The sequence below is a fragment of the Sminthopsis crassicaudata genome, chromosome 2 (genome assembly GCF_048593235.1).
Source record: "Sminthopsis crassicaudata isolate SCR6 chromosome 2, ASM4859323v1, whole genome shotgun sequence".
Taxonomy (NCBI): Eukaryota; Metazoa; Chordata; class Mammalia; order Dasyuromorphia; family Dasyuridae; genus Sminthopsis; species Sminthopsis crassicaudata.
In genome coordinates this window covers 449,142,212-449,158,760 of record NC_133618.1, presented here as the reverse complement: position 1 = coordinate 449,158,760, position 16,549 = coordinate 449,142,212, and the positions used below count along the sequence as shown (strand labels likewise).

Genomic DNA, 16,549 nt, shown 5'->3' with positions numbered 1-16,549 from the left:
ATTTTAATTGACCACAGTTACTTGAATGCCTTATTTCTTATTTGCTCATTAAATTAGTCTTACTACTTCAGTCACATTGTATATGCTGAATGTTACAAGAATCAGATGGTTAGAGCTGAAAGGGACATTAGAGATCTAGTACAATCTTCTGACTTTACAAATAAAAAAACTGATGGTACTGTAAGGCACCATAAACTCACCATGCTTTTTATGAGTTATTCATGCACGTATACAAAAAAAAACACAAGGCCAGGAATACCAAAACTAACTTTAATGTGTCCAAAAGTCAAATGAAAATTTGTCCTAGAAAAGGCATTTCAGGTTAACCAGAAGCAGACATAGGGCTCCCAATCTGAGGGGGGAAAGGAAAGGCAGAGTAAAACTAAAAGTTTTCCAACAGTTCTAAAATACGCTTCTGCTCGTTCTCCTGGAATTCCTGGGTCTTCCCATCACCGATGTTTTCTGCGTATTCTGAGGAAACAAAGTAGAATAGTGATCAATATACAATGGCCTGGGAAGGCTGAATCTGGCTATCTGAGCACTGTGCTAGTTGTGTTTCATTTCACTCTTGACTGGGATGTGTCTAAGAAGTGAGCAATGGATTTTTCTCTCTCATTTTTCTCAGGTGTTCTCTCAGGTGTGTGAAAAGCTTCCTCACCATGAAAGCATCTACTGATCCTCAGTGGAAAAGCACTTGGGAAGGAGAAAAGAGAAATAATAACCTTAGTACAATTTGGAAACAATTTTGCTGCTGCCACTTTCTGTAATTCCTCCTCTTACTCTTTATTACTACAGACATCTGCAGGAAAACACGATCTGGGCTGCAGCCATGGTCCAGCTGTGCATTTTCCACCTGAAACCATCATCCCTTATTATAGTCTTCTACCACTCCAATAGCAAACAATGTGACATTTGATATTAGGGAACCTTCAGGAACTAGAGAGGCAACAGGAAGCAAGGAATAAAATGGCTGGAAAAGAGGATCAGTGAGTGATCTATCATCTACATCTGCAAGGAATGATATATCCCCAGGAGAGATAGAGAAAGAGCTGTTATGAAAGGGTGTGGTGTTTAATTCCCTTGGGATACCTTTTTATGACAAGAGTGTTAATAAAATGAACTAACACTTTGTTCCTCTAATGCTTTGTGACCTATGTAGGGAAGGGAGTGAGAAGTGGGGTGGTAATTCTCCTTGGAGGATCCTAATCACTTCCAGGGTAAGTGCAAAATAGAAGGAAACCCAAAATCTGAGGCAATTTACTTGCTGAATTATTTCCAGTAAAATCTTTAGACAAACACTGAGCACCATAGAAGAGAAGAAACAGACAGACCCAGATTTGCTCAAAATTGAAGGTGCCACCTGTGAAAGCAATGAATATTTTTACAAAAAATACATAGGTCCAGGATAAACCCTTCTTTCTTCTGAAGAGACTCCCAAAGCTAGAAGATTCTAGTTTGTTTAAGAATACTACTGTAAAATATTCCTGAAAAGACAGATCACTTTTAATAGATTTTTTTTTTTAAAGGTAAGGAGAAAACTGCCCTTCCCTTGATAGTTATGTATGGCTTCTCTGGTGAGTCCTGTAAACCACTCCTTTTCACCAATGAAAACCCTTCAATATGACAGTCATCTTTCAAGAGGGGCCTCTTAGGTCCTCTTAGCTAAGTCTGTTATTTATAAAGTGCACTGAGTGTTTAAAAGAAGCAAAACTCTTTTAGGGCACCTGGATGCAATGACCTTCTAAAGATGCAAGCCTGTAACAAGAATACCTTTGAGCAAAGTTACTTCAAGTACCAAAGTAATTTTGAGTTGCTATCATGAATGGCACTCATCCTTCAACAAGTTCTATTCTTTTCACTCCCAAATCACTACTCTGATTCAAAGGCTTATTACATATTACTTCTACTGGTATTAGTATACCAGAATAACCTCCTACCATTTTCTTGTCTCCAGTGTTTCCCCTCCAATCCATTCTGAATGGTTTACTAGAGTAACTTCCCTAAGGACTTATACTATGTGAAAAGAAAGGCAAAAGGCAACTCTTGCTCTCAAGGAGCACACATTCTAATGCAATTCTAATTCTAAAGCAAACTGCAAAGAACAATGTATAAGGAAGTTATATACAAGAGAAGGTAGAAATAAATCAATAAAGGTGAATTAGGAAGTGCTTCCTAGAAAAAATGGTATGTTAGAAGCCATGGGATGCAGGAGAGCATTTCAAGCAGGGGGGATAACTAGTAAAAATCCTTATGCATTGGGAGAGTGTCTTGCTCAAGGGATAGCAGAGAAATCAGTGTAGACAGAATGAAGAGTGTGTGGTGACAGTGGTGATGGTGGGTGTGGTCTATGCTATAAAAGAATGGAAAGGTATTAGGTTGGGAGGCAGGTTATGAAGGGCTTCGAAGGATGAGCAAAAGATTTTCATATTTGACCCTAGAGGCAATAGGGAGCCCTTGGAGTTAAGTGACTAGAAGATAACATGGTCAGTTTTAAGAAAAGCGCTTTGGCAGCTGAGTGGAGGATAGACTGGAGTGAGAAGAGACTTGTGACAGGGAGACCACCCAGATATAAAGTAAAAAGGCCCTGCACCAGACTAGAGGCAGTGTCAGAGGAAAGAAGGAAATGCATGTGACAGATGTTATGATATTAAAATCAACAGTCCTTAACAAGACATCAGACATAAGGAATGAGAGAAAGCAAAAACATCAAGGATGACATCTAGTTTATGAACCTGGGTGAATATAAAGAAGGATGACAGAAGCCTCCATAGTAAAGGTCTCAATAGTAACAGCAAAATTAAGAAGTGGGAGTATGTTGGGAAACCATAATCAGTTCAGTTTTGGACATGCCGAGTTTAAGATGTCTTTGGGACATCTAGTTCAAAGTCAGGTAGTCAAAGAAAGGGTAGGATTGGATATACAGATCTGAAAATCATCATCAGAAAAGATGATGATTCAATCTATGAAAGCTGATGAAATCATCAGATGAAACAATATAAAGGGAGAAGAGAAGATAGTCCAGGACAGAACTCTTGGAACATCAATCATTAGTGAGTGGGACCTGGATGTGAGTGGTAAGGAGGGAAAGGAAGAGTCAGAAATTAAGGTTTTGTGACAGGAGATTGATGGTGCCAATAAAAGAAACACCAAGTCAAGAAGTAACAAATATACTGAATTTAAGATGCTGATAGGATACCTAGGACTATTAAGGAGCTGAAAATGCAAGTCTAAAGTTTAGGAAGGTTGGAGACTTGGGCATTATCCTTTTTTTTTTTTTTTTAATTTATTAATATGATACCTCCAATGTGAGGTAAATTTATTGCTAGGGCTCGATCTACATTTTTTTTAATTAAAACTTTTTATTTTCAAAAAATATGCATGCATTATTTTTTAACATTGACAGTTGCATAGCCTTGTGTTCCAAATTTTCCCCTCCTCCCCCCCCTCTCCTAGATAGTAAGCAATCCAATATATGCTATACAATATTCAATATATGTAAACATATTTATACAATTATCTTTTTTTTATAATATTATCCCTTGTATTCATTTTTCCAAATTATCCCCCCCCTCCCTCCACTCCCTCCCCCCGATGACAGGTAATCCCAAACATTTTACATGTGTTACAATATAACCTAGATACAATATATGTGTGTAAATCCCATTTTCTTGTTGCACATTAATTATTAGCTTCCGAAGGTATAAGTAACCTGGGTAGATAGATAGTAGTGCTAACAATTTACATTCACTTCCCAGTGTTCCTTCTCTGGGTGTAGTTATTTCTTTTTTTTTTTTTTTTTTTTTTTTTTTTTTTTAATTTTTTATTTTATTTTATAATTATAACATTTTTTGACAGTACATATGCATGGGTAATTTTTTACAACATTATCCCTTGCACTTACTTCTATTCAGATTTTTTCCCTTCCTCCCCCAACCCCCTCCCCCTGATGGCAAGCAGTCTTATATATGTTAAATATATTATAGTATAATTTAGATACAATATATGTGTGTAGAACCGAATTTTTTGTTGCACAGGAAGAATTGGATCAGAAGGTAAAAATAACAGTTTCATTCATTTCCCAGTCCTTTTCTGGATGTAGCTGGTTCTGTCCATCATTAATCAATTGGAATTGGATTAGCTCTTCTCTATGTTGAAGAAATCCACTTCCATCAGCATACATCCTCGTACAGTATCATTGTTGAAGTGTATAATGATCTTCTGGTTCTGCTCGTTTCACTCAGCATCAGTTGATGTAAGTCTCTCCAAGCCTCTCTGTATTTCTCCTGTTGGTCATTTCTTATAGAACAGTAATATTCCATAACATTCATATACCATAGTTTACCCAACCATTCTCCAATTGATGGACATCCATTCATCTTCCAGCTTCTAGCCACTATGAAAAGGGCTGCCACAAACATTTTGGCACATACAGGTCCCTTTCCCTTCTCTAGTAGTTCCTTGGGGTATAAACCCAGTAGTAGTATGGCTGGGTCAAAGGGTATGCACATTTTGATAACTTTTTGGGCATAATTCCAGATTGCTCTCCAGAATGGTTGGATTCTTTCACAACTCCACCAACAATGCATCAGTGTCCCAGTTTTCCCACAGCCCCTCCAACATTCATCGTTATTTGTTCCTGTCATTTTAGCCAATCTGACAGGTGTGTAATGATACCTCAGAGTTGTCTTAATTTGCATTTCTCTGATCAATAGTGATTTGGAACACTCTTTCATATGAGTGGAAATAGTTTTAATTTCATCATCTGAAAATTGTCTGTTCATATCCTTTGACCATTTATCAATTGGAGAATGGCTTGATTTCTTATAAATTAAAGTCAATTCTCTGTATATTTTGGAGATGAGGCCTTTATCAGAACCTTTAACTGTAAAAATTTTTTCCCAATTTGTTACTTCCCTTCTAATCTTGTTTGCATTAGTTTTGTTTGTGCAGAAACTTTTTAATTTGGTGTAATCAAAATGTTCTATTTTGTGATCAATAATGGTCTCTAGTTCTCCCTTGGACACAAACTCCTTCCTCCTCCACAAGTCTGAGAGGTAAACCATCCCATGTTCCTCCAATTTATTTATGATTTCGTTCTTTATGCCTAAATCTTGGACCCATTTTGATCTAATCTTAGTATGTGGTGTTAAATGTGGGTCCATGCCTAGTTTCTGCCATACTAATTTCCAGTTTTCCCAGCAGTTTTTGTTAAATAATGAATTCTTATCCCAAAATTTGGGATCTTTGGGTTTGTCAAAGATTAGATTGCTATTTTTATTCACTATCTTGTCCTGTGAACCTAACCTATGCCACTGATCAACTAGTCTATTTCTTAGCCAATACCAAATGGTTTTGGTGACTGTTGCTTTATAATATAGCTTTAAATCAGGTACACTTAGACCACCTTCCTCTGACTTTTTTTTCATTAGTTCCCTTGCAATTCTCGACCTTTTATTCTTCCATATGAATTTTGTTGTTATTTTTTCTAGGTCATTAAAATAGTTTCTTGGGAGTCTGATTGGTATAGCACTAAATAAATAGATTAGTTTGGGGAGTATTGTCATCTTTATTATATTCGCTCGGCCTATCCAAGAACATTGAATGTCTTTCCAATTATTTAAATCTGACTTTATTTTTGTGGCAAGTGTTTTGTAATTTTGCTCATATAATTCCTGACTCTCCTTTGGTAGATATATTCCCAAATATTTGATACTATCGACTGTTATTTTGAATGGAATTTCTCTTTGTATCTCTTGCTGTTGGATTGTGTTGGTAATGTATAAAAATCCTGAGGATTTATGTGGATTTATTTTGTATCCTGCGACTTTGCTAAAATTCTGAATTATTTCTAATAGCTTTTTAGCAGAGTCTTTGGGGTTCTCTAAGTATACCATCATGTCATCTGCGAAAAGTGACAATTTGATTTCTTCATTTCCTACTCTAATTCCTTGGATCTCTTTCTCGGCTCTTATTGCCAAGGCTAGAGTTTCTAGTACTATATTGAATAGTAATGGTGATAGTGGGCAACCTTGTTTCACTCCTGATCTTACAGGGATGGGTGTAGTTATTTCTGTCCATCATTGATCAACTGGAAGTGAGTTGGATCTTCTTTATGTTGAAGATATCCACTTCCATCAGAATACCTCTTCATACAGTATTGTTGTTGAAGTGTACAGCGATCTTCTGGTTCTGTTCATTTCACTCAGCATCAGTTGATGTAAGTCTCTCCAAGCCACTCTGTGTTCCTCCTGCTGGTCATTTCTTACAGAGCAATAATATTCCATAACCTTCATATACCATAATTTACCCAACCATTCTCCAATTGATGGGCATCCATTCAACTTCCAGTTTCTAGCTACAAAAAAAAGAGCTGCCACAAACATTTTGGCACATACAGGTCCCTTTCCCTTCTTTAGTATTTCTTTGGGATATAATCCCAATAGCAGCACTGCTGGGTCAAAGGGTATGCACAGTTTGATAACTTTTTGGGCATAGTTCCAAATTACTCTCCAGAATGGCTGGATTCTTTCACAACTCCACCAACAATGTATTAGTGTCCCAGTTTTCCCACATCCCTTCCAACATTCATCATTAGGGCATTAACCTCATAAAAGTACTGTTTCTTCAAATATCATCCTTTATAGCTAGAAGTGACTTCTCTCACCTCTGAACTCCCAGATCATTATCTATATCACTTAGACAATGAACCCATGCTCCCAGATGTAGTTATCTGAATACACATTATTTCCTCTATTAGGTTCTAAATCATTGACGGAACTTAGATGGAGCTTATTCATCTTTATACAAATGTACATTAAACACAGGGTATTGTACATAATAATTTTAGCTAACATTTAAATATGCTTAAAGTGCTTAACAATTATTATTTCATTTGAACCTACCTGGGAGGTAGGTACTAGAATCTCCATTTCATTTGATGAGGAAACAGGTTAAAAAGGGACTTGTCCAGGATCACACAGCTAGTAAGTGTTTGAATCCACATTTGAATTCAGGTCTTTCTGACTCTAGTCACAGCATTCTATCCACTGAAGCACTTAGATACTTAACAGACACAGTAAATGCCTGTTGAATGAAAGTGTCTCCATCTTTTGGTCACTGAACAGATGGCTGTTGATTTTCCAGACCTACACATACCAGACTTAGTCCCTCTGTGAACAGTCTTTGCCAAGCCCATTTCCTTCCCCATGAAAACAGGAGAATGATTCCACTTTTCCATTTTTTCCATCGTCAGCCTTTGTTTGCAGCAAATCTTGGTGGTGCCAGCTACTTCTAGTTATTATAGCTACATTAGCAGTTTATAAATATTAAACAGATTTCTCCCAGAGGTCTTGAAGAAAGAGTTCTCTTTGCTTTCTGTGTGTGCTGGGAGGGGAGGGGGAGAGAAGAGATGTACTTGGGGAGAGGGGGAAGAGGGGAGAGAGGGAGGTGGTGAGTGAGGATGAGCCAGGTGGAGAGAGAGTGTAAGAGATGGCATACACGTCAGCAGCTTCTCTACTTCCCCAGCCTTTTCAAATGCTCTTATAATAAAAGCTTTGATGGAGCTCAAAACATGTAGTGGTGCTGAACACATAAATATTAAAGCAAACTTTCGACAGCAGGTTTACTATTCAGACACTGAATACAAGCTGTTCTGTTTATGTTAAGAAAGAGGGAGGAGGGAGAGATGAAGATGGTGGATGAAAAAGTGCTCTCTTTCCAGGCAAGCATTTACCAGAAGATCTCACAAATCTTCTTTAGATGCTTGGGATTTCTAGATCCAAATTCTTACCCTCTAAAGGGGCATAGGGGGATAGGAAAGCAATAATATTTTTGTCTACAAACTGCTAGTGATTATGGAGGAATCCTGAAGGAGTCAAAGTTATCTTTCTCCCAAGGCTAGGAAGAAGACACTCTAACCTTAAGGAAAGTTAGAAAAATTTCTACTGAACAAAAACAAAGTCTTAAGGGTTTGCAAAGTAAAGTAAAAATTATCTTTAAAAAAGTAGAAATTCTAAAACTTCCATTTCTTGAAGAAGAGGAAGATATTTTAGCCAGGGTGAAATGAATAAAATAGCAAGAAAAGAATGAAGATTCACTGGAGATTTCATGAAAAGCCAACCAAGCAAACATTATTTCAGGGGATCATTTCAAGAGTTATAGTCACTCCCATACTGATACTCGTGACACCTTGACATGGTAGTAGAGTAACAAGCCCCTTCGAAGATCTGGGGATTAGGAAGCAGTTTTAGATAGAGGGAAGGAATTTAGCCTGTGACAAAGCATTTCACAACAAAGCCAGAAGATTTTTCAGTTACTCGTTTAGTTATGGAGACAACGCAAGGAAACACAAACCTTCATCTATATCCTAAAAGCTGGATTCAGATTTAGGGCAGGAGCTGACAGAACCCCTAAAGTTGCTTGAAGTCTTGGCTACCCCCAAATGCAGCTGCAAACATTTCCTTCTCTCAAGCTTAGAGTCAGTGTTACAGTGGCTTCATCTTCAAGAGGATGAGTTGGGATTCTAACTGGCTGCCTTTTCTCTTTTCTGGTTTCTTTTCAGTGGCCAAATATTCAAGTGGGAGTTTGCCTGAAGCAGCTGTTCCTCGCAACTCCCAAAGCTGTATATTGCGTACACAACAAAGGATAAACCTATTGGCTTCTGTGGCATAAAAAACCCAGAGGAAATGCACTGGTTACCAAGTGGACAAAAATCAATATGAAAATGCTTGTTTACAGGGATCTAGGAGGATATTTCAAACCACAAGGCGCATAAGCAAATTAAAGGGCCAAGAGCCAATTTCCAAAATAATTTTACAGTCCTTATGTCTTTCTGGCTCACTACTGATTATATTTGCTGCAAAAATCTTCAGTGCTCTTCTCTGCAAAAATCATCCTTGTACCTTATGCAGTAATACCTGAGGTGATCCTGTTACCAATTTCCACTTGAGACAAGTCTTTAAGGAACTCTTCCACATCAGCACAGGAAAGAGCCTTAGAAGTTAGAAAATCTGAGTTCTGGTTTTGTTTGCACCAATAATAACTTGTGTAGCTATGGCCAATTCATCTCACCTGCCAAGGCTGGTCTTCCTCATCTGTAAAATACATTTGCTTTGAGTTTTACATAGGCAAACATCTTCTGGTTGTATTCAACAAATACTTACCAAGTACTGTTTTAGCACTGTAGAGATATAAGAGGTCTCCCTACCCTTAAGGAGTTTCAAACTGCCCGGTACAATGAGACATGTACTCGAAGAACTATTAATGGAGTGAGGGGTGCAAATAAAGAATCATAAAAGTCCTGGGGAAGGAAGTGTTGTAATCAGCTAAGGGAAGGGGAGGGACAGGGCACAGAGAGTTCTGGGAAGTCAAGAAAAGCTTTGTAAATTACAAAGTGATATACAAAAACCCAAGAGATTACTATTAACTTTTGCTAGGAACATTTTAAAACTTAAACGATTCGAAGGTTATAATGCACAGAATCCCAGAATCTCAAAAATATATGAAACTTTATAGTTTATCACATAATTGAACAGGGCTACTTTCTACAAACAGATAACTAGTTAACAGAAGCAGCTATCTCTTCCCCAGTAATGAGGAATGCAAAGACAAGGAAACTACTTTTAAGATAGCCTATTCTTCTTAACAACTCTAATTGCTGGAAGTTTCTTTTATCTGCCCTTCTGTAACTTCCAATCATTTTTCTAAGTTTTACGGTATGGTCCCAAACAAAACAAGCTTAGATCTTTCTTTGATAAGATGGTCCTTCAAATTGTGAAAATGCTTCCTAGAATTTTCATTTTCCTATAAATTTGCTTTCCTCTTTTTCCCCTCATGACTTGGAATGGTGAAATAACCAATCAAGATGATTTCCTAACTGTAAGATGCCAATTAAACATAACATCCAAGGTTATCTCTATCCACAATTATATAAACTTTGTGAATGTGTTCAAAGATGCCACCATGTCAACACCTGGTCCTTGATTAAGATGGGCAAGTAAACTAGTGCTAATTCTCCAGTCTATGTAAGTACCACTCTTTCCTCAGAACCTACCAGGCAGTCAGCAACAAGGGAAACTATACTTGCGAACACTAAGAAGCTGTCTGCAAAACCGGGCTTTAATGAGCCATCAATTATTCCCAGTTTGCTTGGCAACCCCAACATAGGGAGGGAGGAAACCAAAAAATAAAGGAAAAAAGGACCCTGCTGTGCTTGCATCATCAGCGCTTTTCTGAGATCTCAAGGGATACATCAGCTGTCATGCTGCCAGCAAACCTTAGAAAATATGTAGGCCATAAAATCAAAGTCAAAAGCTCACATCTAATTAGTATGCAAACAAAATGAAATAAGAAAGCAACCAGAACTGGAAAACAAAATTAAATTTGAAGGACAGACTGATGAGCTGGTTTTCTTTATGAGCTTTTGTTTTCAGTTGGATTTGGGGGGGAGGGAAGGAACAACAGATGGGTGCTATACTCAAAGAGCAGAGCATGCTACTAAGGCCCCCCCACTCTCTCACTATGTCACAACCACATTTTATCTACCACCTCAATATATACACCCACTGAATCCTATCACATTTACATTTGTCTCCTGGCAACATCTATGCAAATAAACCAAGCTGTCCAGATATGTCTTGCTTAGGACTGAATGGCAGTTGCCTTTAGAGATTAAAGGCAACTGGCTTCACCCATTAAGGTGGGCAAGATTGTGCTCAGTGCTTCACCTGAATTTTCATTTGCAGCTTACTAGTTTATAGGAAAATAAAAAATTCTAAGGTGTCATCTTTAGCACGACTGAGACTTGGAATACCAGAAACATGGTATTTCTAGTACTCAGCTTAAACATTTATGTATCAATAAATATTTAGTAAAGCATTCTCTAATGTATACAGCATCTAAAAGGAAGAAAACAAGAAATGGACAAGATAACTATAACAAACTAGAATGTTAAGTATGTAAAATAAGTATAAGACTAATGAGATGACAGGAATCACTTCCAGTTGGGAAGAATGAGGAAGTCTTCAAGAAGATCTCAGGAAGTAGAGGTAAAGCAGAGTCTGCTTGGTAGAAATAATGATATGAGCAAAAGCAGAAAAGCAGAAAAGTACAAGGAACATCTGGTGAATAATCTAGTTTAGCTGTCCTAGAATATCAGCGTGGATGTAGTATGAGATAAGGCCACCCCACCTTTTTTTCCACCTTAAACTTATTAGCATTTTGTACCTTGAGAATTTATCACAAAGAATCCCTGTATACTTTTAATGAGTCTTTGTTGAATTGAAATGAAAAGAAAGGCAAGTTGGAATAAAATTGTAGAGGGCCTTGAATGTCAAGCCAATGAATGTGGACTTTATCAAGCAGAAAATGGAAAGCCAGTGAATGAGCAGAATGATGTGATCAGCTATGCATTAGGAGGGACCTCTGTGCAAGATAAGACTAAAGGGGTAAGACACTAGGCAGAACAGTTAAGACTATTACAGCAGTCCAAGTGAGAGCTCCTCCTTAACTCTGGTCTCTGATTGAGAGAAGCTTCGTCTATCTGCCCAGGCCAATGCTTTTTACTTGTATCCTCAACTCCCTCTCCATCTCCATTATGTCTCTTCCAATAGCTCATGCTATTGATTGTTTCTTTTTTCTCATCTTTAGCTTTTCTCTACAAGCATATTCGAGTCTACTTCATCATGTCTGTCTGCCTGCCTGTTTGTCCGTCTCCCCTCTGTTTTACTGACAAGGTCCTAGAAAGAACAGTGTCATACTCATTGCTTCTCCTTCCTCATCACCTATTCATTTCTCAATATTCATAGCACTTTGGTTTCTAACCCTCACCACTCTACTGAAATGACTTCTAAGAGATTATCAATGATCTAATTGCTAAATTCAATGGTCTGTTTTCAGTTCTTATCTTGCTTTACCTCTTGGCAGCTTCTGATGCTGCTGACTACACCCTTCTTCTGGATAGTTTCTTCTTCCTTAGCTCCCAAACACTTCTTTTTCCTGTTTTTCCCTTACCACCTGTTTCTTCTCAGTCTCCTTTCTAGTATCATCCTCTAACTCTTGCTCACTTACCATAAATGTTCCTGCCTGCTATGTTTGGGGCCCTTTTCTATATACATATTTCCACCTTTGGCTCTCTTCTTCTGCTTCCATGGGTTCAAATATCAATTCTACACAGATGATCCCCAAATCTATGAAAAAAATCCTAATCCTTCTCCTAAACTCCAGCACTAAATCAACAAATATTTGCTGGATATCTCCTCCAAGATGGCCTATAATCATTTCAAGCCCATGATGTTTTAACCTGGTTCCTAAAATCTGGCCCCTTCCAAATTATCCCAGTTTTGTTGAAGGCACCACCCTCCTTCTCAAGCATTCAGATTTGTAACCACCACAACCCCTTATAAGCCCATGGATTGTCTTAGCAATTCTACATCTATATCATCTTTCATATGCAACCCCCTTCTACTCATGTAGAGCAAATAAGCTGGTTTAGACATCATCTGGACTACAGCCTTATTAGTCAGCTTTTAGTCTCTCCCCTCTCCCACAAAGCTGTCAAAATCATATTCCCAAGGCATAGTTCTGACTTGTTACCTTCCCTGCTCAAACACCTTCAGGGTTTTTTTCTTCTACTCCTCAATCTGACAGTTAATCTAGCTCATGGCTATGATTCCCATGTATGAAGTCTATACTGGACTACTAGCTTTTCTCTGACACTATCTCCCACACCTACATATTTATACAATCTACTTTCCAGATCTAGCAACAGCCAATCAACAAGTATTCTTTAAGCACTTACAGTGTGCCAAGCTTTGTACTCATTTCCAAGGAAACAAAGAAAGGTTTTCAGGAAACTTACATTCCAATGGGGGAGATAATATGTAAAGAACTATTAATACACAAGATATATAAATGACATAGAATCTTAGAGGGAAGGAAGGCACTAGCAATGAGTGGGAGGGAATGAGATCCTGGAAAGGCCTCTTATAGGAAGTGGGATTTGAGTTTTAAAGAAAGCCAGGGAAGCCAAGAAGCAGAGGTAAAAAGGCACCGGAAACAAAAGCATGGAGTCAGTAGATGGAAAGTCAAGTGAAGAAAATGGGACATATAAGAGATGCTGTAAAGGTAGAAATAAAATGTGGCAATAAATTGGAGGGTCGAGGGAGGTGAGTTCAAGTAAGGATCTGAGGATGGTACTAAGGTGGAAAACCTGATTAACTGGGAATATAGGGATTCTGCTGACAGTAACAGGGAATTAAGAAGAGGAGAGGGCATGGCAGGAAAGAGCGAATTCTCCTATGAACATGCTTAGTTTGATGTCTTTAGAACTTCCAGTTCAAAATGTCCAGTAAGCATTTGGTGATTGAGACTGGAGGATGGGAGAGATGTCAAAACTGATAAATATATCTGAGAATGATTTCCTACTGGAGCTAGTGAGGTCATCAAATCAAGAACATCTACAATGAGTATGATCGAGATGAAGGTTCAGCAAAGGAGACCAAGAAGGAACAGTCAATAGAAGGAAAACTAGGAGAGAAGAATGTTGTGAAAACCTAGAAAAGAGCAGTCAGGCAAAAAGGGCTCCTGAGCAGAGTCAAAAACTGCTGGGAGGTTAAGAAGTCAAGATGAGAACTGAGAAAAAGCCATTAGACCTGGCAGTTAAGAGATTATTCATAATTTTGAATAGAGCAGCTTCAACTGAATGATGAGGATAGAATCCAAACTGTAGAGGATTTAGAAGACATAAGAGGGAAAGATGTGAGGCTCCAATTATGTAGATGGCTTTCTAGAGAAGCTTAGCCATGGAAAAGAGGAGACTTATAGAATGACAGCTTGCAGGAACTGTCAGAACAAGTGAAGGTATTTTTAAGGATGAGGAAAAACATGGATGTTTTAGTAGAAAGCAGGAAAACAGCTTGTAGATAGGGAGAGATTGAAAATTCATGAGTGTGTGGGGATGATCAGGGAAGGGAAGTAAGAGAGTGGGGTATAATTCGCTGGAAAATATAAGATAAGCTGGAAAGCTGATTTGGATTTCAAAGGTAATTTTACTTATTAGTATCTAAAGGATACTAATATGTGAGGATTACAAGGTAAGAACTCAGGTTGTCTGGACAGTTCTCTGGCTCAGAATTCACACCTTTGGTTTGGGCTTTTAAAGGGAGTTTACATCTTTGAAATTCTGAGAGAGCAAGTTCATTGGCTGAAGAGTTTCTCACAAGCCTCATTGAGTTCTCACTACTATCTCTTCCAGGATAAAAGAGGGCAGCATAGGGTCTGGAGAATTAGTCTAGTCTGGGACAGAGTTGGGATGGCAATCTGGAGGAAGAAGAGTCAGACAGAGATTGAGTTGAGATGGTGGTCTGGAAGGTCGAGTCTAGTCTGAGAGTGAGTTGAGACGGCAGGCTGTAAGGAGAGAGTCTGGATTGGGGAAGGACAAGAACTGGAGGAGATTCAGAGCTCCCAAGAAACCTGCATACAGAGAAAAGGATTCACAGAGAAAAGAAATCTCCTCCCAGAGAAGGATTCTAATTGAAGAGATGACAGCACCTTTACAATTTGGCACCCAATGTGGGGCAAGAACTTTTGCTTATCCCGACAAAGACTGATTCTGAGCTCTTCACAAGAGCTAGCCTGGACCTTCGCAATTTGGTGCCCTACCTCCACTGAAGTCCTCTGGTGACCAGGAGATTAGGTGAGTATTCTAATAGACAAATAAGGAACTTACCTTGTTAAGGCTAAACCAGCAATCTCTTATAGCTGAAATGGGGCAGATGTTAGCTAAAGACATTCCCTCGACCTCAGCCGACTCAGACCCAGCCTCAGCCCCAGCCCCACCCAGGAGTGGTGCTATAGAGAATATAATTAAGATAATTGAGGAGCAGAGTTTACTTGTAACCTGGGTACAGATTGCTAAACTCTTGGGCGCATTAAAACGCATGTTCCCTTGGTTCTTAGAGGAAGAAAAACTAAATGTAGATAACTGGAAGCTAGTGGGACTTCAATTGAAAGAATTTCACACAAAAAAATGGGCCTCGTTCAATTTCCGCAGAGGTATTTTATTATGTGTAATACCTCCCATATTGATGGATTTATGTTTCAAGGTCATGACCACCCTATGTTCTAAATCAAAAGAAAGGGGGAGATGTTAGGATTACAAGGTGAGAACTCAGGTTATCTGGGCAATCCTCTAGCTCAGAATTCACACCTTTAGTTCTGGCCTTTAGGACAAAATTGCGAAGGTCTGGGCTAGCTCCTCTGAAGGGCTCAGAATAAGTCCTTGTCAGGATAAGCAAAAGTCCTTGCCCTATGTTGGGCGCCAAATTGTAATGTTCTGTTGTCTCCAGAAACTGCTGATCGCTCTCTGGGAGGAGATCTGCTGTCTCTCAACTCAATCTCCTGGCCAGACTCTCTCCTGCAGCCTGCCATCCCAACTCTGTCCCAGACTCACTGACTCCTTGCCCTCCTGCCCTCCTCTTTTATCCTAGCAGAGATCATAGTGAGAACTCAACGGGGCTTGTGAGAAAATACTTCAACCAATGAACTTGCTCCTTTTAAAGGGGAATGTGAGAACTTAGGGGCTTGTGGGAAAATTACTTCAACCAATGAACTTGCTCCTTTCAAAGGTTGTATAAACTCCTTTTCAGAAGTTCAGAAGTTCAAAGATGTAAACTCCCCCTAAAGGCCGGAAATAAAGGTGTGAATTCTGAGCTAGAGGATTGTCCAGACAACCTGAGTTCTCACCTTGTAATCCTAACACTAATAGAAAAGAAGATGGGTGCCAGAATGTACAGAGGAGTTTATTTTGCAAGAGGAAGGGATGAAACAGGAAGGTGAAAGAAGAGAGGGGGAGAAGATATCTGATTGATGTAAATGAAGTAGATGGGAGAAGATGGAGCTCTTGGCAAATGACTTTCTTTTTTTTTTTTGGTGAAACATGAGGCCAAGTTCTCAACAGAGAAAGCAGAATTGGTGTGTGACTGGAAGGGGTTGATGAAGGGAAGAGAAGAGTAAAAGATGACTATGATTAGAGGTATGCATAACTAGACTTCTCTACTCACTCTTCTCAGTTTTTTTTTCCTACTGTACATCTACCTGAAGTAAAAAGGTCAGAGCTTTGACATCAGATACATTCACCTTTTGTTACCTAAATGCACCATTGTGCAAATAGCATTTAATCATTTGGCTTTCTATCCTAGAATACCCACTATATTAAAAAAAAAAAATGGCCCAAATGAGAAATTGAGGACTCAAATATCTACCATGTGTTCAGAATCTTTATTAAAAGTTAAACAATACAGAGTTATAAAATAATTATTACCTTATAGGAACTTACAATCTAGTTGGAGAAAGTCAATCACATTAACCCAAGAACATTACAGAACAATATGGAAAAGCCAAGTGTATGGAATAGTTCAGGCTTCTAGGAGTTCAGAAAAGACAGAAATCAGGGAAGGCTGCATGGAAGAGGTAAAACTTTAGCTAAATTCACTGTCAATCAGTTGAGATTATCCATTCAATGAAAGGAAGGAGGAATTTGGAAAGGGAAAAA

General features: G+C 38.6%; 1 protein-coding gene across 4 annotated transcripts in view; it reads right to left on the bottom strand.

The window, feature by feature from the left end:
* Window positions 1-256: 256 nt before the first annotated feature.
* Window positions 257-16,549, bottom strand: part of CTNNBL1 (catenin beta like 1) — a 220,317-nt gene continuing 204,024 nt past the window's right edge. For all 4 annotated transcript variants that reach the window (XM_074292697.1, XM_074292699.1, XM_074292698.1 and 1 more), the window contains exon 16: window positions 257-471. In XM_074292697.1, the coding sequence (XP_074148798.1) occupies window positions 383-471 (89 nt within the window). In that variant the 3' untranslated portion in view covers window positions 257-382. The remainder of the gene's footprint in view (window positions 472-16,549) is intronic.